This window comes from Elephantulus edwardii, unplaced genomic scaffold (assembly GCF_000299155.1).
Source record: "Elephantulus edwardii isolate Elephantulus edwardi_28Jun2011 unplaced genomic scaffold, EleEdw1.0 scaffold00067, whole genome shotgun sequence".
Classification (NCBI taxonomy): Eukaryota; Metazoa; Chordata; class Mammalia; order Macroscelidea; family Macroscelididae; genus Elephantulus; species Elephantulus edwardii.
In genome coordinates, this window is record NW_006399817.1 from 3,954,307 (window position 1) to 3,977,497 (window position 23,191).

General features: G+C 41.6%; 1 protein-coding gene across 1 annotated transcript in view; it reads left to right on the forward strand.

Moving 5' to 3' along the window:
* The window catches only part of ETV6 (ets variant 6), a 355,578-nt gene that overhangs the window by 322,056 nt on the left and 10,331 nt on the right, over positions 1–23,191 (forward strand). The window contains exon 5 of the mRNA XM_006888409.1: positions 2,350–2,895. Coding sequence (XP_006888471.1) covers positions 2,350–2,895 — 546 coding nt within the window. The remainder of the gene's footprint in view (positions 1–2,349; positions 2,896–23,191) is intronic.

Below are 23,191 nucleotides of genomic sequence, written 5' to 3' on the forward strand. Positions count from 1 at the left end.
CAGGTTTTCAGAGGCAGTAAATCATCCAGGAAGAGACTGCCCATCTTTCTTTCACATAGCATCTGGTGGATTCGACCTGCGAGCCTTTGGGTTGACAGCACAACTCTTTACCCACCCTTAGTAGACTGCTGAAATATGCCTTTTTTTTTATAGTTGTGTAATACTTCATTGTTTAAATATGCTGTAATGTCTTAAACCAGTCTTTCACTAATAACTACTTCAGTAACTAATCACTTTTGACTTCATAATAGCAAGTCATACAGTAATCACAAACCCTTTGCCAAATGATCTTTCAATGATCATGAACAATATATTGTTGTTGATGTTCATAATCTCATTTGATAAGTAACATCTAGTGGAGCCTTGAAAAAGAAAATAGTTCCTTTTTTATTATCCCTGGGTAAAACTTTAAGAAACTACCTCTTCTGTCTCTATTTTCTAACCCTATCAGATTTTCAAGTCCCATTTTAATGCTGCTCATGTCGATGTCATCTTGCTGAAAAAATGCAATGTCTATGACTTGATTACATACGTCTGCATTTGATAAGTCTTTGACCAGAGCAGGAATAGGAAGCATGCTGATTCTTTGGTGACACAACTCTAGGAACAGCTATGTGGTGCTCTAAAAAATTCTGTTTTCATGCACAGATTTCTTTCTGTGCTTCACGACCTTAGCAGAAAGTCCTGATGCATGTGCTGGCCCCTTCCTGAACCCAGTCCAAGTGCTAATTCTGTTGCTGAGCTGTGCATACTTCTGTTGCTCTTCTTGCTTGGATGTCACTAGTTGGAACTTTCCCATGGTCGAAGAATGAAAGGCTTGTTAGTGCTGTCCACCCATCCTTCTTACTTAAGCCTACCTGACGCTGAGCATTTGGTGGGTCTGGCAATATAAGAATAATATACTTGGGTGATGTAGTCTGTTGAGGGTTATTCTGTTAACTCAAAGGACTTGTCTCACTGACAGAAAGTCAGAAAGATGGTCAGTCTCCTCTTGTGAAATTCACTTGTCTCAGAAACCTGATGGAGGATCAGCTCTGAGTTGGTTCCAACTCGACAGCAGTGAGTTTTTGAGTTTTGAAATATTCTCTGAAGTGCAATAATAATCGTCATTCATAAACTAGGGCTCATGCGTAAGGCAGGCTTGTTTTTTTTTAATTTTATTCTGATTTTTTTAAAAGTTTGAATACAATGTTTTCCACAAAAGATCCTTCCCATTACCTTCACCCCACCCACTCATCAAACTGTGCAACCCTGTGATTAACACCCTACCCCCCATCCTTACTGTTCTATTTCCATCCTCCTTCCCACCTTGGATCCTCATACTCATTCTACAATAATGGTTTTAAACAGTATTTGTCCTTGTGGGACTGAGTTGGTTCACTCGGCATAATGCTCTCCAGTCCCTCCCAAATTAGGTAGTAGTTTACAAAATGACTGTTTCTGCATGTTGAATGTAGTATTCCATTGAATGAATGTACCACAACTTCTCTGGGTTGTTGCCATGTTCTTGTGATATTGAATAATGCTGCTATGAACGTAGATGTATAAGTTTCCATTTGAGCCTCAGTTCTCATTTTCTTGGGGTATATTTCAAGCAATGGAATAGCAGGGTCATATGGAATGTCTGTGTTCAGCTTTGTAAGGCAGGTTTTGACATGGCTTTGGTTCCTACTTAGCACAGTGTAGTAGCCACGTAGGCCCTGAAATCTGACTGGCATCTAGGTTCTAACTCTCCAACTTGTCCCTGTGACCTTCGATTTTATCACTTGTAAAATGAAGAAGTAGCAGTGCATCACTTATTAGATGTGTTGTGGGTTAGAAACAGTGTAATCCAGTCTCTAGGACATGTTGCTGTTCTGTGCTGTCGCGTCAACTACAACTCATAGCAACCCTGACAGCAGTGGGTCTCAACCTAGGATAACGGAGTTGCTTAGCCATGCTCATCACCATTATTGCTAATCTCCTGAATAACAGCAACAAAATCTTGAAGGCAGAGAACATGAAAATGTATCTGTTAAAAAAAAAACAGGAGTCAGGAACTCACAAAGAATTGAGGGAGACAAACAATGAACGCTTGGCTTCATTGTCTTTATAAGCTACTATTAGGTGATTAATGGAATGTTCGTGGACATTCTTAGCATGGTTGTAGTGGGAAAAGAATTTCAAGTATGAGCTCTTGGACATTTTTTAAGCAGTGAAAAAGACATCCTGAATCCTGGAAGAAAGGTGCTACTACCCTGTGCCTACACACTCCACTACATCTGAATATTTGCAGCATTTAGAAGCATAGTGAGGTTCCCTTCTTGACCATTCACAGAGGACTGTCATTCTCTTTCATTTCCTCCACAGATAACTGTGTCCAGAGGACCCCGAGGCCATCCGTGGAGAACGTGCATCACAACCCCCCCACCATTGAACTGTTGCACCGGTCCCGGTCACCTATCACCACAAATCACCGGCCTTCTCCTGACCCCGAGCAGCGGCCCCTGCGATCCCCCCTGGACAACATGATCCGCCGCCTCTCCCCAGCCGACAGGGCGCAGGGACCACGGCTCCATCAGGAGAACAACCACCAAGAATCCTACCCGCTGTCCGTGTCTCCCATGGAGAATAATCACTGCCCACCGTCCTCAGAGCCACACCAGAAGCCATCCAGCCCCCGGCAGGAGAGCACACGAGTGATCCAGCTGATGCCCAGCCCCATCATGCACCCCCTGATCTTGAACCCCCGACACTCCATGGATTTCAAACAGTCCAGGCTCTCCGAGGACGGGCTGCATAGAGAGGGGAAACCCATCAACCTCTCTCACCGGGAAGACTTGGCCTACATGAACCATATCATGGTCTCAGTTTCCCCGCCTGAGGAGCATGCGATGCCCATTGGGAGAATAGCAGGTGAGTACCTTCCCCCTGACCTTACCACAGGACCAGGGGACCTCATGAGGCCACAACAGACCCCAGTGCATGGTGGCCCCATGGGTTAAAGAACAGAACTGTGCTCCTCAGGCTGTTCTTGCTGTGGTCTTTACTGTAGCAGACTACCAGATCCTTCTTCCACAGAGCCCTGGGGACAATTTGAACGCTAACCATTAGTTTAGCAGCCAGTCACAGACCACTCACACCTCCCAGGTTCCTCTCATCTCTCTGTAGAGCCTTGTAACTTGCCTTGCACGGTTCCCAATTAGGCCTTGCAGGCTCTGTGAGGGCAAGTGGAAGCTTCTGCCTGGATGAGGCGAAATCCCTAATGGGCTGGTTAATGAGCCGCTGGGATGGAGTAGTTAATGAGCCTCAGAAATGTTAAGAAACAAATGTCCTACGTCCAGCTGACAAGGAGAGTCACATCAGAATCATGGCTAAGCGAAAACATTTAAAATAAAGGGTTTATGAGCATGTTAATGGCCCCTTCCTGAAGTTCCCAGCAGCTAATTAATGACCAGACACAGAATAAAGAACCTTTGTCTCAGACTCAGGCCTGTAATCCCATCCTGTGGGCAGTAACTCAATGGAGGCTTCACCTTGGAAGGAGGTTGGAGGAGGAAGCAGACTGGCTCTGTGCTCGAGGCAGGTGCTGCTGGGTCATTTGGCAGAGGAAACCACTCCCAGACTCTTCCTTTTGTGAGCAGAAGCCCCAGTTTGCTTACCCAAAGCAAGACATGAGACCAAAGGACAAATATGCATATTATATTTCTCTGGTCTATCCACAATTTGCATGGAGCCATCCGTCTAGAAAGCTTCATTCGCCTATCGTGTGGCCAAAGTTAGCTCTTAGAGCATCTCTATATTAAAAAAGCACTGATTGAGCTCCTGCTGTGTACAGATACATATAATATAGAGATATATAGAGCATCTCTGTATTTAAAAAGCCTGACTTGAGCTCCTCCTGTGTACTGTGTGCATTAGGAAGTATGAGCGTACAGAGCAGATTTAACACACACTCCCTTTTCCTCAAGGAGTTTAAAATTTGCTAGGTGAGAAGGATGTACAGCGTCCTAAAATCTGAAACAGAATTAATTAAACTCCACATCCCGTTGGTTTAGTATGTCAGTATCCACTGAGCACCCACCATGTGCCACAATAATGAAGTGCTGTGGAAGCAAAAAAGGAAGATTCTTTCTGACTAGAGGCACGGAGGGAGGCTTTATAGGGGAGGTAGCTTAAAACTGAGAGATCATGCTTTCAGTAGTGGGAGTGAGGGCTGATGAGACCATCGGAGCAGAGTCTGTCCAGAGCGTGGTGAGAAACACCCCTCGCAGTGAGCCAGTGGTCCGGCTGAACAGGAGGGTACAACAATGCCTGTAACATGACATCAGGTACTAACTTTGCCCATGTTTCTCAGCCTAAAGGATGTGTTAATATCTCTGTCTCCTCAGCATGTCTCATAGCAGAGTATATTGTCAGAAAGCACCTGTAGGTTGATAAAGTATACTACATGTCTTACGTTTCCTGGTGTTGTTATAACAGAAATGCTTAAGAATGGCTTTAAAAAACAGAAATTTAATAGCTCACAGTTTAAGAAACTGGCAGTTGGAGTTCAGGGATACTGACTCTAGGGTGAGATGCACGCTCACTTGCACACTCTTTCTCCCTTCTGGGCAAACAGGTTTGTCTTGACTCATTGTCCATTTTCTATTTAAATAATTTGTTTCTGACTTCTTCTCTGGGGAGCTCTGGTCGCGTAGTCCGTCGGGAGTTGTTGCTGCTAACCCAAAGAGAACACCTCACTGGTGGTTCAGATTCTCCAGCCACACTTCAGGACAAAAGCAGGCAGGCTCCTCCTACATGATTTACAGCCTCCGAAAACCCATCGGAGGGTCAGCTTTGAGTCAATTCTGACTCATTGGCAGTGAGCAAAGGAGTGAGGTTTTCGTTTGACCTTAAGAGCACCTCCAATGCTGCCTCCATCTTATTATTAGAAATAATTTACATCAGGATGTCTAAACTAAGACAAAGAAATGGGATTTATAGGGGGTTTTTTTAAAGCCATGATAAATTAAATGATGCATGTCTGGGATTCACTTCAAAATGATCCCACAGAGGTGGATTGGGGAATAAGTATACAGAAAATGAGATTAACTGTGAGCTGATGATTGTATGCCTGGATGAAGGGGTTTTCGTGTTATTGTTCTCTTTGCTTTTCATATAGATTAGAGTTCTTTATTAAAAGGGAGAAAACTGTGAAAAGAAAGAACAATGGATAAAGAAGCATAGGGCTTAGAAGCAAAGAACTCAGGCAAGGCTCTTTCTTTGTTATCTGAATTTCCCCGCAGATAATTACAGAAGGAGCATGGGTCAGAACATTGTTGTGAATAATAAAAATGACCTCTCTTACACTTTACAAGAAAGACCCCTTTTTCCTATTTCTTACATGCTATGTGTACAGCAATTCCCAACTTTTTGCAGATACCTTTTTTACTCGCTTATAATTCTTGAGATGGCTCTCCGAGAGGGCTCATTACTGCCAGGTTCATTTTATATGTAAGGGGAAGCTGAACTGCAGAGAGGCAGAAGAGCTCTTTCCAAAGTCACTCAGGGGTCATTGGGTACTACTCTGCCTAAGAGCCCTTGCAGCAGGAATGGCTGCTGGCCATAGTGCTGCTCTTGTAAACCAAATGCCCGGTGTTTGGGTCTGTTGTACCCACCACCTCTGGAGCACAGTTCTCCACAGTTCTTGGGAACAAAGGTAAGCCCATAAAAGCTAGGAAGTTAAGTCATTTATAGAGTGAGTTTTGCCTTGTATAAAAAATAAAAGTCTCTGTCTTCAAATCAACTCTGGCTCATAGTGACCCTATAGGAGAGAGAAAAACAATCCCACAAGGTTTCCAAGACTGTAATCTTCACAGAAGCAAGCTACCACATCTTTCTACCTTGGAGAGGCTGATGGATTCAAACCCTTGACCTTTTGGTTAGCAGCTTTTGGTTTCTAACCACTCTGCCTAGGCTCTCTTGCCTTGTGTAGTAGGTTTGTAAATTTCAAAATATTAATCTCTTTTAAAATTATAGCCCTTTTTTAAAAAAAATTAAGGAGCTATGGTGGCTTAATGGTAAGGAGTTGCACAGCCAACCCAAAGGCATGTGGTTTGAATCCATCAGCTGCTCAAACAGGAGAAGGATGGACAGTAACCTCCTGTGAGTTTACTACTTCTGAAAACCCACTGGAGAGTCAGCTCTGAATCAGTTCTAACTCAATGGTACATGACAACAGCAATTTTTATTTTCTTTTTTTTTTTACTTTTTTAAAATTAATTTCAGTGAACATCTACAGAGATTTTGGACTTCCATACAACAGCAATTTTTAAAAATCTTGTTCCTAAACATCACAATTGTTTGATAATAACTGGAATACCATTAGTAAGAAGCTCCTTAGAATAATATAATAATAATATGAGCAAGTAATAAAGTTTGAGGGGTGTATGTGTATAAAATATGCATATATAAATTTAAGAATTGATGTCTTTGAGTTGTGCCGGAGAAAAGTCTTGAGCATACCATGGACGTCCAGGAAAGCAAATAGGTCTGTCTTGCATACTTCGGGTACATGGCCAGGAGGGGCTAGAAGGACATCATGCTGGGAAATGTGGCAGGGCTGCACAGAAGAGAAAGACTCTGGATGAGATGGATTGATATAGAAACTGGGGCAATGGGGGTAGGTGTGTTGCAGTCAGTGAGACTGGCTCAGGACAGAGGAGGTTTCAGAACTACTGTTCGTTGGGTCGCTGTGGGTCGTAAGCGACTCAGTGGCACATAACAGCCACGGGGTATGAGGTGGGGAGGATTAATCATGGGGTTGTACAATTTGATGGAGGGGGGGAGGTGAGGGAAAATTGGAAAAATCTGTTCTGGAAAACAATGTATTCTAATTTTTTAAATTTCTTCATTCAGTTTAATGAAAGTTTACAGAGACTTTGGATTTCCATTCATTCATTGTTGTACTTGCCTCCCTGCCCAACCTCCCGCAATATTTCACTCTTCTCTTTGAAAAGTAAAAGAAAAATTTTTTCATTGTTATACAATCCCTCCCAAGTCCACTCCACAATGCAGCCATCATTCTGGACTCCTGTCATAGCAATAATACCTAATCATATATCCCTTTTAAACAGTTTTCTCCCTCATCTGTTTTAATACAGTATACATAATTTATCCCATCTTTCTCAATCTTCCCCCAGCCCCGATGTAAGACTCATTTTACAGCAGTGGCACTATGCAGTATTTGTCCTTTTGTGACTGAGATATTTCACTCAGCATAATATCCTCCAGGGCCACTCATTTTATATAATATTTCATGAGTTCCTTGTTTTTCAATGCAGTGTAGTATTCCATTGCATGAATATACCAGAGCTTCTCTATCCATTTGTTTGTTGATGGGCACTTAGATTGTTTCCAACTCTTTGCTTTTGTGAACAAGGCCTCGATAAACATGGCTGTACATATATTTGAATTTTGTAAATAAATTAATTGTTGTTGTTGATTGCCATCGAGCATGACTCATAGCAACCCTATGAACAAAAGGCCTTTCTATAACTTCTTGTTGATTGCCTTCAAGTCGAGCATGATTCATAGCGACCCTATATTGTATAATTAAAAAAAAAATAAGAAAGGTAAAAAAAAAATACACACAGAAGAGGAAGGTATTTACTCTTCTTTACACTTAGTTGTTAATAGCTGCCCTCAAGTTCATCAATAGAACCAGAGCACTGTGATCCATCAGGTTCTCATTGGCTAAATTTCAGAAGTTGAATACCAGGCCTTTCTTCCTAGTCCTTCTCAGTGTGGAAGCTCTGCTGAAACCTGTTCCTCATAGCAACACACAGTCTTCCACTGACAGACCAGGCCTGGGTCTCCTGCATAAAAGGCAGGAATTCTACCACTAACCTCATTCTCTATTTCCTATGAAGTCAAGCTATCCCTGTAAAAGAACATCAGCACCCAGTTCATTTGTGGGACCATGTTAACTTTCACTATGACAGTGTTCCCTGAAACTGTTCATTAGTAATTTTAAAGTTACATTCCACACTTTTTTAAATCACCGAGATTATCTGTTAACTAGTTTACATGAAAGTAAACTGGTTTTCTCAAGGCTGAAGTGAGAGCACCATATCAGGTCTCTGTAGTTGCTTCCAGCTCTGCAATTTCATAATGTAACACTCAGTCTTGATTCTGTTAATCCTCCAAAGAGCATGCATCACAAATCCAGGCTCCCCATTTTATCTGAGATAACCTTGCCTAACCTCCCTAGTCCTTCTGTTGTATTTGGACTACCCGGTTTCTTGTAAAATTGATTCTGTTTGTTGGAGGTCAAATTCATTGGGCAATTCCTGTATACGATGTGAAGTTCTGTCATTACTGAGCAGCCATAAAAATCCTTTAAACCTCTATAAAGCAGCTGTTAGATAAGAAAAGTTAGTTCCTTCAAAGCTTTTTAAATGTGAAAAGCACAAAAATAAATGAAAGTGCTGCCAAATGCTGCAACTGATGAATTCCATATCTGGAGGGTAAGCTGAGAAACACTACTTACTAATGTGAGTCAAAAAAACAAAGCCAAAATTCTGATGTATTCAGATGTGATTTGCTCAAGTGCACTTGGGTTTACACATTTAGGGACTTTCTGGGGAGTAGTATATTCTCTAAGGGCATTCAAGGAGGGGTAAAGATGCACACTTGATCACCAAAGAGCTGAGCACAATTAGCTGTGAATATACATCGCATGACAAACGTCTTAGAACCGAACCAAACCCACTGCCATTGAGTCATTTCTAACTCAGGGTGACCCTCTGTCAGGTTTCCAAGGCTGTAGATCTCAGAGAAGCAGATCGCATCTTTTTTTTTTCCTCTCCATGGAGCAATGAGTAGATTTGAACTGCTGACTTTTTGGTTAGCACCATAATATACTGTGTCACCACAGCTTAGAGGAGCTCCAACATAAAACTGTAGGAAGTTAAAGTAGGGATCCAGCGGAGGCTGCTTGGAAAAGCTGGCATTTTTAGCTCATGGAAAAAACGCCTGGTAATCTGCTTCCATAAAATTATAGCCAAAGAACTCTAAGGAGCTGTTCTGTTCTACACGTAATGCTTGCAATTCTTTCCTGCCTTGGAATCAGCTCCACAGCAATAAGTTTGATGAGAAAAGAGGTAATTCTAGATGGCAAAAACTCCCAGGAGCAAAGCAAGACAACCTAGTTGTTTTGATTTTATTTCTCTTGGCAGTGTAAATCTAAGACTTTATCCAGTTCATTTAAAATCCATCATATTTCATCAACTCTTTGTCTCCACTTTTTAGTATTTATGAAATTGGGATGCATCTTACAATTAGGAAATTGCTTGCCAAGTTTCTAACCATTTGCTTAGGTATTAATGGCCATGTGGTAAAATTAAAATAATCAATAAAGGAAATTTAGAAGGTGGTTGCATTTCAAATATAAACCACAAATTAGATTTTAAATGCAAGCCACAAATTAGATTTATTTAAATATAACCACAAAATAAATATCTTTAAGTTTAATGTTAGCTTAGATTTGCAGGTATCACTTTTCAAAGGATAAGGACTATTATTAAGAGTTCAACAAGTTGGAATGACTAGGATCTGTGGTGGTCTAGTAGTGAGGAGTTGCACTCCAACTCAAAGGCACAAGGTTTGCATTTGTCAGCTCCTCCAAGGGACGGAGCTGGACGGTCTCTTCACATGTAATATACAACCTCTGAAAACCTGATGGATGGTCATCTGTGGGTAGGTTCCAGCTCCACAGCAAACAACCACAAATCAAAAGTGTTTCTTGGGGCGTAGTTCATAGGGAACTGCTCATCCAAAGGTGGTATTAAAACTGTAGGAAGTATAAAACTGTAGGAAGTTAAAGTAAAGTAGGGATCCAGGGGAGTAGTGGTTTAAATCCACCTCTGAGGGAGGAACATGGGCAATCTCCTCCTATGTTGTTTACAGCTTTGGAAACTTGCTGGTGATCAGCTATGAACTGATTCTGACTCAAAGGCAGTGAGTGAGTGAGTGTTTATAAAATAGAATTTAGCATGAGACAAAGTGAGCTCAGACTGCTGAGCTCTCTTATTTAATAACCATTGTCATGTGTGGCTAGGAACAATTTGCTTCTTCTTTGCTAATTTTCCATTTATAATGCTCAGAAAAGACTTACTTGTGACTAGGAATAAGGGAGTAGCAATGACTCTTTTGTGACTTGTTGAGAAGAATGAGAATTCCAGAACACTTGATTGCGCACATGCAAAACCTGTACTTAGACCAGAAAACAGTTGTCCAGACAGAGCAAGGAAACACTGAATGGTTGAAAATCAGGAGGGGAGTGTGTTATAGGAGTGTGTTCCTTCTCCATACTTTTACAATCTATATGCAGAACAGACCATTTGGGAGACTGACTTTATGAGGAGGAATGTAGCATCAGGATTGGAGAAAGACTCATCAACAGTCTGCATTATGCAGAAGACACAGCCTTTTTTGCTGAAGCTGAGGAAGACCTGAGGCATGTGCAGCCCAAGATCAAGGACTGAAGTCTACAATATGGATTGTATCTCAACATCAAGAAAGCAAAAGAATCTCACCACTGGGCCAGTTGGCACACCATGATAGAAGGAGAAGAGATTGAGGTTGTTAACAATTTCATCTTGCTTGGATCCATAATCAACACTTTAGGCACTAGCAGTCAAGAAATCAAAAGACAAATTGCCTTAGCAAAGTCTGCATTCAGAGACCTCCCCAGAGTGCTAAAGAGCAGTGATATCAGTCTAGAGACTAAGGTGCTCTGGATCCAGGCCATGCTCTTCACAGTTCCTTGTTGTGCATCTGAGAGCTGGACAGTGACTAAAGATGACAGAATAAGAGTTGATGCAAAAAAAAAAAAAAAAAGAGTTGATGCCGTTGAGTTATGGTGTTGGAGAAAAGTGTTGAACATACCATGGAACATCAAGAGAACAATTAGGTCTTTCCTAGAGAGGGTGAAACCGGTTGCTCCTTGGAGGCAAGGATTTTAAAACTGTCTCATCCTGTTCCATAGCATTTTGGGGGATGGTTTCAGAAGAGTTCAAACCAGTTCAGTCATGTCATACGAAGTGAAACTGGAACAGGTCAACCTTTTGAAAACTATCTAGAACACTAACCAGAGCAGGAATGATGAATCAAAGTCCCTGGAATGGGAGACTAGTGAAGGATGCAGCGAGCCCTCTCAGGAGCCTGATGCAGGACCTTGGACTGCTGCAAAGACGGAGGAGCAAGGCACACATGCACAGTGGTCTTGTCAGCCACTCTCTTGGAAATTAGTTTAACTCAACCACTCAGAAGATTTGGTGGCTGCACAATGTGCACACAGCTCTTGTTTTCTGAGAGGGAGGTTATGTTTCTGACAGGGCTTTGGCCTGTGTTTTCTATGGTTCCAGGTAGTGTTCTAGTTCACTTACCTTTTAAAAATTTGAATCCATTCACATGTCCCTTCACTGGCCATGACAAAGCCAGGTTGAGCCATTCGGAAGCCCTGGGCTTCTTTTTAACATGTTGCCGCAAATGACGGTAATACATCGGTGTTGGGGTGGGGGTGGGGGGAAATGTGTTTCTAAGCACAGTCATCAATTTAAAAGTCTGCGGCAATGTGTTAATGTTGTACGGAAGCAGACTGTCAAGCCTTTCCTCTACCGCTGGGTGGGTTAAAAACAGCCAGTCTCTGTGTTGATAGCTGATCGAAAACTGGTACACTACTTTGGTTCATAAAACCCCTAGAAAGCCAAAGCCATTGTTGGAGAGTTGATGCCAAGTCAGTGACCCTGTAGGACACAGTAGAACTGCACCATAATGTTTCCCAGGCAGTAAATCTCCAGGGAAGCTAACTGCTGCATTTTTTGCCTCAAAGAGCTACTGGTGTCCTACACGAGTGAAGCAAGACCCCCTCCCAGCTCAGTCTCTTCACTTCTTAGAATACTTCACCACTGGTTTCTTAAAGGCAAGATTTTGGTAAATATGTGTGAGTGTGTATGTTCCTAAAAGTTGGTTTCAACACACTGGCACAATGGTACGTAACACACACATAGAGAGAGAGACTGTTTGTTAGTTCTGTGGCATAGTTCATTGGGAGTCACTAGGAAGTTGAATTGCTAATCCAAAAGCACTTACCTCTCTCAAAGTTTGAATCTACCAACAGCTCAAAGAAACAAAGGCAGTCTCCTCCCATGGGATTTATAGCCTATGAAAACTCACAGGAGGGTCAGCAGTTGAGGAGGGGGAAGGTGTGTGTGTGTGTTGGGGGAGGTTATATATCATAGTTACTTGTTTAATGTTACTTGTTTAATAGAAATAGGAAGAATCTAATCAGAGAGATATTGAAATCTCTGTGTTATTACTTCACTAGAGGAATGTATTTTCCCTATTTAGACTTACTGACTGAATGAGTGATATATAGGCAGCACTACAATTGTTAATACTGGGAGCCTCTGGTCTTAAAACAGATCAAGAAACTGCCATGTGAAGCTCCAGGGAAGGCAGGTAGAGGCTTGTCTTCAGGTGCTTCAGGGCCTCGGGGAGGGACTTCCTGTTCTTGCCCCTGCTTATCACTTCTTCCTCCCTCGCAGCATTATATGCTGTTGAAATTATGTTCAGATGAAACTCAAGGAAAAGTTATGAAGGGCATTCTCATCCCTGGGTCCCCATGCCCTTTTATCTTAAGGTTAAAGATTTTCACTTCACTATTTATTAATAAGAAATCATAGTGATTGATTTAACCAATGCAGTCTATTTTTTTTTTTTTATTTTAATGGAAGTTTACAGATACTTTGGATTTCCATTCATTCATTGTTGCACTTTTCTTACCCCCCACCTCCCTCCCTCATTCTCTTTTCTCTTTGAAAAGTTAAAAAAAAAATTTAAAAAAAAATTCTTTCACTGTTATACAAACCTCCCCACCCCCCCATTCCCACTCCATACCACTATGCAGCTTTCCTTCTAGACTCTTGTCATGACAATAATACCTCATCATATATCCCTCATAAACAGTTTTCTCCCTCATCTGTTTCAATGCAGTATACATTATTTATCCTCTCTTTTCTTAGTTCCTCCCCAACCCTGATGTCAGTCCCACTTTACAACAGTGGCACTATGCAGTATTTGTCCTTTTTTTGAATGAGATATTTCACTCAGCATAACATCCTCCAGAGTAATCCATTTTGTATAATTCATTAGTTCCTTGTTTTTCAATGCAGCATAGTATTCCATTTTGTGAATATACCACAGCTTCTCTGTCAGTTCGTTTGTTGATAGGCACTTGGGTTGTTTCCAACTCTGCTATTTTGAACAAAGTCGCAGTAAACATGGGTGTGCATATATCCGCTTGGGTGGCAGTTCTGGTTTCTGTAGGGTATATTCCCAGTAGTGGAATTGCAGAGTCAAATGGTATTTCTATTTCCAATGTTTTAAGAAAGCACCATACTACCTTCCATAGTGGCTGCACCATTTTACACTCCCATCCACGGTGAATAAGGATTCCAGTTTCTCCGCAACCTTGCCCACATTTGTTGTTTGCTGTTCTTTTAAATTTTGCTATTCTTATGGGGGTGAGATGATATCTCATAGTGTTTTGATTTGCACCTCTCATAGAGCTAGGGATTTGGAACATTTCTTCATGTGTTTGCCATCTGAATGTCTTCTTTGGTGACGTGTCTGTTCGTATCCTGTGCCCATTTTTCAGTTGGGTTGTTTACCTTTACCTTGTGGTGCTCAAGTATTTTATAAATTCTAGATATAAGTCCCTTGTCAGACATGCCATTACCAAATACGACATGTGATTACCAAGTAAGACATGTCATTACCAAATATTTTTTCCAAATCTGTGACTTCCCTTTTTACTCTGTTGGAGAGGGTTTTGGATGTACATAGGGATTTGATTCTTAGAGGATCCCATTCATCTAATTTTATCCCCTCCTGGTTGTAGGTTTTTCAAGATGCTTAGAAGACTGTTTTATGTTGTGGATTAGGACTTCTAGAGTTGTTCCAAGCTCTTCTTAAATGGAGTTTATAGTCCTTAGTTTTAGTCCTAGGTCCTTGGTCCAATTTTTGTGTATGAATGAGGTGTGATTCTTGCTTGAGTTTTCTGCAGATAGTTTTCCAATTTTGGCAACACTGTTTGTTAAAAAGACTATCATTTCCTCAGTTAACTGATTTCGTCTCTTTGTCAAATTAGATGGGCTGATTTCTGTATTCTCAATTTTATTCCATTGATCTGTGTGTCTGTCCTTGTACTAGTACCATGCTGTCTTGACCACCACAGCAGTGTGATAGGATTTGAAATCGGGGAGTGAGATGCCTCCTACCTTGTTTATTTTTTAAGGAGTGCTTTGCTTTTTTCAGGGCCTCTTTCCATTCCATATGAAACTGGAGATTTCCTTTTCCATCTCATTGAAGTATGGAATTGGTATTTGTATTGGGATTGCACTGACCGTGTAAATTGCCTTTGGTAGTGTTGTCATTTTTCACAACATTGAGGAGTTTTGTCCATGAGCAAGATACATTATTCTATTTCTCCAGGTCTCTTTTTGTTTCTTATAATAATGCTTTGTAATTTTCTTTGAATAGATCCTTTGTGCTTCTGGTTAGATTTACCCCCAAGTATTTAATCTTGTGCTTAGCAATTTTGAAGGATATGGTATTTCTTAGCTCCAGTTTTGTATTCTCTGTCACTGTAGAGAAATCCAGTTGACTTTTGATGCTGGTCTTGTATCCTGCCACTTTGCTGAATTGGTCAACTATGTCCAGTACTCTTCTTGCTTTAGGGTTTTCTCATCTGCATATAGGGATAATTTTACCTCCTCTTTGCCAATTTGGATACCTCTTATTTCCTTCTCTTGTCTTATTGCTATCTCTAAGACTTCCAATATAATATTGAATAGGAGAGGTTATAGTTGGCATCCTTGCCTAGTTCCTGCTCTTAAAAGGAATGCCTTTAATCTCTTTCCATTGGGAACAATGTTGGCTCTCGGGTTTGCATATATACTTTTTACTATGTTGAAGAAATTCCCTTCTAATCCTATTTTGTTGAGTGTTTTAATCAGGAAAGGGTGTTGAATTTTGTCAAAGGCCTTTTCTGCATCAATTGATAGGATAATGTGGTTCTTGTTCTTTGCTTTGTTAATGTGATGAATGACATTGATTGTTTTTCTTATGTTGAACCATCCTTGCATACCGGTTATGAATCCCACTTGGTCGTGGTGAATTAGTTTTTGATGTATTATTTGATTCTATTGGCTAGGATTTTATTGAGGATCTTTGCATCTATGTTCATGAGAGATACTGACCTATAGCTTTCCATTTCTGGCTTTGGTATCAAAGATATGCTAGCTTCATAGAATGAGTCTGGGAGAATTCTGTCTTTTTCTATTTTCTGAAATACTTTATTTAGAATTGGTGACAGTTCTCGGAATTTTTGTTAGAATTCACTTGTAAAACCATCTGGTCCAGGGCTTTTTTTGGCTGGGAGTTGTTTTATTACCTTTTCAATTTCTTCTTTTGTAATGGTTCTGTTCAGGTGTTCAATTTTGGTTTGTATTAGTTGAGGTTGTAAATTTCTAAGTATTTGGCCATTTCTTCTAGGTTTTCATTTATGAGTATAGTTTTTCATAATAGTCTAATGTTAGCTTTTTTATTGTAGTGGTTCTGTTGTGATGTTGCCCATTTCATCTTTTATTCAGATTATTTGTGTCTTTTCCTAATTTTCCTTTTTTAGTTTTGCTAGTGGTTTGGTGATTTTATTGACTTTTTCAAAGAACCGTCTGCTAGTTTTGATGATGGTTTCAATTGTTTTTCTGTTTTCTATTTCATTTATTTCTGCTCTAATGTTTGTATCTTCAGTTTTTTTAGAGGATGTTGGGTTTTCTTGCTCTTCTTTTTAAGTTTGGTGGAGATGTTGGGTTAGACAGTCAGTAGTTATTTTTTCCTGCCTTTTGATGTGTTTGCTTGCTTATAAATTGACCTCTGCTTACTGCTTTGGCTGTTTCCCAGAGGTTTTTGTAAGTGGTATTTTCATTGTCATTTATCTCAAGAAACTTTTTTATTTCATTTTTTTATTTCTTCTAGTACCCACTCATGTTCAAGCAAGGTGGTGTTCAGCTTCCAAATGTATGGGGGGTTTTCTCCTTTATCCTCTTGTTACTAATTTCTAATTTTGTAGCATTGTGGTCTGAGAAGATGCTTTGTATTCTGTGTTTTTTTAATTTATTGATGCTTGCCTTGTGACCTTAAATGTGATCTATTTTGGAGAACATTCTGTGTACATTGGAGAAGAAGGTTTACTGTGCTTTTTTTAAGTGCATTAGCCTATAACTGTGAGATCGAGTTGGTTTATTGTGTAGTTTAATTCTTAAGCATCTTTTTGAGCTTCATCCCAGAGCCTTTAGGGTAAGGTGTGTGGGTGCCATGGGGCATATGTAGGTGTTTACCCAGATTTATATATGTAAATACCTGTGTGTTAAGGAAGCACTGGTCTATAGGATGTCTCCATAGCCAAAGTTGTCTTGAGAGCCTAACCAGTCAGAAGAATCCCTCCTTTCTTGCTGCATTGGAGAGATAGCCCTCTGCAGACCAGACTGTACAGAGCCTTATGCCCAGGGAAATAGCCTGCAAACCCAGGGGAGCATTCCTGGGAAGTATTTGAAATCCAATTCCTCCTCTCAGCCAAATACAAAGCACCATTGCTGGTGCATGGATTCCTATTGAGGCACCAAACAGGGTAGGACTACCTCATGGGATTTCCAAGAGTATAATCTTTACAGATAACCACTTCATCTTTCTCCTAAGGAATGACAGCTGGTGGGTTCTAGTTGACAGCTGTCTTCCTTCCTCTTCAAGAAGAGTTGTTTTCATGTCCCTCAGGCCCAGGTTCCTTGTCCATAATATTAAGAACAATGAATATGTTTGGGCACTTGTATTGATGGGACAGCACATGAATATATGTGCAAGTACATTAGGTACTACTATCCTGTTAGTGGCCATCCTCTGCTCCATTTCCCCCATTACTCCAGTGCTGTCATATTCTTTATCTCAGAGGAAGCAGGGATAGAAAAGGGTACAGCTGAGGGGTTTGTGCGAGGAGAAGGGTGCAACAATGAATGAATGGAATCCCAAAATCTCTGTAGATGTTCATTGAAATGAAAAATAAACAACCTAAATTAAATTAAAAAAAAAACAAATAAAAAAAAAAAAGAAAAGGGTAGAGCTGCATACCTAGAGTGTGGAGCTGGCAAGGGCACCCTGGGCTGTTTGTTCTAAGGCATCCTGGACCACGGAACATTCCCCTTCATCCTACTTTGATTTTCCTGATTCATTGGAAATAAACTTGTGCACTTCTAATTTCTAAAGTGTTGCTTGCTGTTCATATTTAGAAGATGCGGATAAGATGGCAACTAGGACCAGATTAAGGTCCTGGGCAATGCAAACATTTTGCACTCTGCCACTCACCTAGTGTTTGACTCAATTCAAATCCACCAAGTGGCACTGAAGAGAAACCTAGTGATCTGCTTCTGTAAATATTTTAGCTGAGAAAACACTGGGGAGCATTTCTGTTCTCGTACACATGGGGTGGCCATTAGTAAGAATTGACAAATACTTTGATTTGGTTTGGGAGCCAGATTTACCTTATGGAAGGAGAGAAGCCTCCCCCCTATTCAGGACGGTCTTCTAACAGTTCCCAGCCTGCCTGAGTCACAGCCCTTTATTTTCACTGTGAACCACTGAGAAATTAAAGGGCCCTAAAAGAGAAGGAAATGTCAGAGAAATGTTTATAAAAGACAAGCCAGCAATAGCATGGTGACTGGGTAGAAAATAATAGAGGGAGCTGGTAAGACTGGAAATTCCAGGTTTTTTTAGAACTCCAGTACATCTACCCTTCTCTCTCACCCAGCGTGAATTCCCAGGCTGCACCCAAACCTGAGCAAAGCAGAAGCTGGGTAGTTATGACGTTCCAGCTGTGACTTAATCTCTGCCATATGGTGAGAGTTCCAGACACCGGCATTTTCCAGCCTTGCTCCATACCTTATGTAAGCAGGGGTGAAAAGGCCCAGCCTGGGTTGCAGCAGCGATGAAGCCAGGAAGCAGAGATTTGTATGTTTTGCCTCCTCCTCTTCCCTAACCAGCCAACCACTATGCACATATGGTTTCTGTTTTCCTGACCCATGGTAAAGCAGAAGCAGTTGTCTCATGCACACACACCTGCATATCAACACAGGCTTGGCTGCAGTGGACTTACCACCTTTTTGCTTTTAGGTAATGACTCTTGCAGAGGTGAGGTAGCTGAGAGAAAGGGGAGCAGAAGAACATGGAGCTGCAGATGGCCCCCTGTTGTGGTAGACTCTTGGGATCTGTTTAAATAGGGTTTCTCAGCCTTGCACTTTTGATATTTGGGGCCAGGTACCAAATTATCTCATGCCAAAAAATGTGCATGTTATTTGGCTTTTGCAAACCACCTAGCCACAACCTACTGTTAGGGTTCCCCCCCATTTTTAAAATTTATTATTCATTTCAATGAAAATTTACAGAGACTTTGGATTTCCATTCATTCATTGTTACACTTTTTTCCCCTCTCCCCCCTCCCCCCTAGTACACTACCCTCTTGTAAAAGTAAAACAAAAATTCTTTCATTGTTTTACAGTCCCTCCCCACAGGTCCACTCCACTATGCAGCCTTCACTCTGGACTCCTGTCATGACAGAAATCCCTAATAATTTTCCCTCTTAAACCGTTTTCTCCCCCTTCTGTTTCAGTGCAGTTTCCATTATTGAACCCATCCTTCTCAGTCTCCTCCCAACCACGAGGTCAGTCCTGCTTTACAACAGTGGCACCATGCAGTATTTGTCCTTTTGTGACTGAAATGTTTCACTCACCATAATGTCCTCAAGGCTCACCCATTTTGAATAATATTGCATGAGTTCCTTGTTTTTCAATGCAGCATAGTATTCCATTGTGTGAATATACCACAGCTTCTCTATCTGTTTGTTGATGGGCATTTAGGTTGTTTCCAACTCCTTGCTATTGTGAAAAATGCCGCATAAACATGGGTGTGCATATATCTGCTTGGATGTCAGTTATGGTCTCTTTGGGGTATATTCCCAGTAGTGGAATTGCTGGGTCAAATGGTATCTCGATTTGCAGCTTTTTGAGAAAGCGCCATACCGCCTTCCACAGTGGTTGCACCATTTTACACACCCGCCAACAGTGAATAAGGGTTCCAGTTTCTCCTAACTGGGTTTTCTGGGGCACTGCTGATTACCTGGGAGAGCACCCAAGGGCGTGCCCACTGGTAGGGAATTTGGCTAGAAATTCTACTGTTAGTTTCTTATGTGAGCTCTGTACCCTAAATGCTAAATTTATGTGAATTCTTTATTATGAAGCCTATCTTGAACAATGGAAGATGGCTAGCAGCACCCCTGGCTTTTCCCCACTGGTTGCCAATAGCACACCCTCCCTGACTGTGACAACAACCAAAAATATTTCCCAACATTGTCAACTGTCCCAGGAGGGGTCCAAAAGCTAGTCAAAACCTTTTGTTCTGTGTGTTGCCTACCCATTTTGTTGCTGAGCTTGGACTAAGTTTATTTATTTTTTCTATAGTTGAAAGATATTAATAAACAGAGATTTTTCAGTCTCTCTCTGTTAGTGATTATGCCCTTGGCACACTGGGTTTCATGGTATAAATTGCCTAAAACTCCATTTAAACATTTTTTTTTAAAAAACCCCAAAACCCATAAAATTACTTTTTCAGAAGTTGTCCTAAAAGTTAAATTAATCACAATAATTAAACATTCCCTTGATCAATAACTTGACTTGCCTACTCAAATTTTCTAAAGCTCAGATTTGTCTAGCGTGGTTTTTCCTTTAGAAACCATGTTGGTTATGTGAGAATTGCCCATCATTTTACAATCTCTGCTCAATGAGTTTACACAATGAGCCTTTGGTAGAAGACAGACGTGGGAGTGAAAATATTTTTCCTTAACCACAGGAAGAGTTTTCTTATAATGCCTGTTAGCTGTGGATACCCGGGTACCTTACCCAGCAGGAAAGAGAACTCTGCAGTTGGAAAACGGTACTTCATTCAAGCTAAACCCTTTCTTAAACTTTTTTTCATAGCAAAGACAATCCAATTACAAATATGTGTTGCATAATTAATATCCGTAATACATTTTGTGAACTGGGATATGATGTGATATAATACAATGTTCATACAGCATCCAGATCCAGATATGTGAGGTCACACAGGACCTGACTGAGTGCTGCTCTCCTCAGCTACACTCTCCAGGATCATGGCCTTCCCCAAGGTGGAGTGAGGGATGGCAGCGCACAGGCACCAGTGGAAGAGGGGGTGAAAGAGTGTTTGCTTCTGACCTGCTGGCCCTGGTATCCACACTTCAGCTGTTTCAGTGTTGGGGGCTGGCATGTGAGCTCAGTCTATAGCTCCATAAACGGAAAGGGCTCCCTGGAACCCTCCTCCACTCAGATGGTGAGGAAAGCCGCAGGGAAGATGGCAACCTGAAGAGAGGATCAGACTCCCTTCCTGCCCGACCTTATCAGTCTCTCAACACTGGCGACGCTTCCTGGAGTCCTCCTCCATCACCATGAGGACCTGCTTCACCTCCACCGTCATCAGCATGATGCCCCCGTCCAGCTTTGAGGAGCTCTTTCAGTCACACCCAGAAGAGGAACTGTTGGACCTGGACCCCTGAGATACCCAGGAAGTCAAGATCAAGAGAAACACCTGGCTCAGTTGAGTCAGAGCCTGAGAAGGCACCATTGTTTCCAGAGCCACATGTGCCTGAGGTGAGGGTGGGCCAGGAGCCTACTGAAAGCCTTTACCCAGAGATTCAAGCGTGGGCACAGCTTTAGGCCATGGGCCAAATTAGAGTAGTCCACAGGCCATACACCAGAGACTGGGCTTGCGCACAGAACTGGGCCTGGCACTGGGCACTTGGCACACGATGCTCCTGCTACGGAGAGCCCTGGGACTGCCAGCCACCTCACGCAGGCCAAGCTGACAGTAGCTTTGGCTTTGGTGTAAGCCTCAGGTTCCAGCAGAGCAGCGCACAGCCAGGGAGCTCTGCCACCAAGACCTGTGGCAGGAGCTTCAAGTCCATCTCACTACTGCTGAAGCACCAGTGTATTCACACAGGTGGGAAGCCTACCAGTGCAGGGTGCCACAAGGCCTTCTGTGGCTGCTTCCACTTCTTAAGGCACCTACAAACCCACATGGGCACCTTGAACCTGTAGTGTCTAGGGCAGGAGTCAGAGCTTGAAGTTTATACAGCTCCAGTGGATGCACCACCAGGGGTAGGTGGGGTAGCCAGCCTACATGAAGGCACCAGAGAATAGGGTTCCTCCACACTTAGCCTCCCAGGTGTCCAGCTCAATGTGCCAGTCTCCCCATTAAATCCTTTTTGGTTGCTTTGTGGGCAGGGTAACCTCATGGAACCATAGATAGGCAGACAGACATTGCAGTCAGGCTTTCCCTGGATAGATATTATGCAGTGCATACTTATAATGTGAGTAGGGCGGAAAATTGCTCATGACTTGGTTTAGGTTGAACTGCAGGATTTTCAGTAATTGTGATCTTCCAGGAGTAGATTTACAGACTTTTCTTTTTAGGTAATTTTGGGTGGATTGACGGGTAGCTCTGGTGGCCTGGTGGTAAGAACCTGCACTGCGATCCCCAAAGGCACTTGGTTCTAATCCACCAGCTGCTCTGCAGTAAGGATGGGCACTCTCCTCCCTTGTGATTAAGTGCCTCTGAAAACCCACTGGAGGGTCAGCAATGGGTCAGTTCCAACTTGATGGTACTCAACAATAACAATGACAAGGTGGATTGACACAGCGACTGCTGTGTGTCAGGAAGTGTGAGGATGGCACAGGACAGGACAGGGTGAAGATCTGTTATTCATGGATCATACTTGACTCAAGGACACCTAACAACAGGTAAATTCAGACCACCATTTTTTTTTATTTTATTTTTTTTTTTAGTTAGTAGCTGAGTACATTGGGGCCATCCAGGGAAAGAAACATTTGTATAAAATGCCCACATGTCTTTATATAGAAAGCTTTTTAGTTTAAAACAAATACCTTTGAAGATTATAATGAATACCTTGTAATACAGATTTTTTAAAAAGTAACATAATACATCCATCTAAGAATTCTGTAGTCGGATGAACTTTTGTTTATAGAGTTTTGTGAGTTTTATCTACTGTGTCAAATGCTTTCTTTGATATTTGGAGAATGTTGTATCTGTGCGGACATAGTCTTCAGCAAAAATCGAGAACAATTACATGTGAGTAAAAGTCTCCAAAGGATGTAGAGAACTAAAGAGAATGTGCCTTGTATGTAATTGAAGATTGAAAAACAAAACTAGCTCCTGTGGCTTGAACTTTTAATTGTGGAAAAACCGTTGTGTGGTCAAGACCATTATTTTTATCATGTGGGCATAATTTTTAGCTAAAGAATCCAAACAATCAATAGTGTTATGAAAGCAACTTTTACTGCATTTAAAACAACTGTTTTATGCCATGGAATTTCTGTTGCTACCTCTGCTAGTGATTGAGCAATTCAGTATGTCTTGAATGTCAACATATTTTTATTACTTAGCTAAAGTTGGCTTTAGCTGGATTAAACGTCATTTTAAAATGATCATTTGGAAACCTGTTTAGGGTTGTCTTCACGTTTCTGAAAGGAAAAAGGTTGCGAGATACAAGTGATCTTGAAATTTGCCGTTAAAATACGCCCTTTATCTGCCATCCTAAGAGTGTAACATTCTAGGTCTTTAGTAAATGGTTTTCTTTTGATGTCTTTGAAAAGCTAACATGGTATCCCAGTGCTGGTTAAGCCTTTACTTGGGGAAATGGTCTGCCTTGTGCTTCACTGTTGTTGAGAAATAGAACATTCCTGTGAGAGTGAGAAAGAAGCAAAGCAACAGGGCAGTGAAAATCCTCGTCTGGTTAGTATGGGAGAGGCCCCTCCACTGTTGCTTCACAGTAGGCCTCTGATAGGAGTGGCCTCTGCCTAGAGTCGAGAGGACAGCCAGTACCTACCACGCACCTCCACTTGGGCAAAACTTCATTACGTCAAACCATAAAAGACAACCAAGTAATTACATTTTATTAAAATGTGCACACCAGAGGATCACTTTCCCAATTCAGAGGAAACCAGAGGTGTCATCAGCCTCCTTGTGA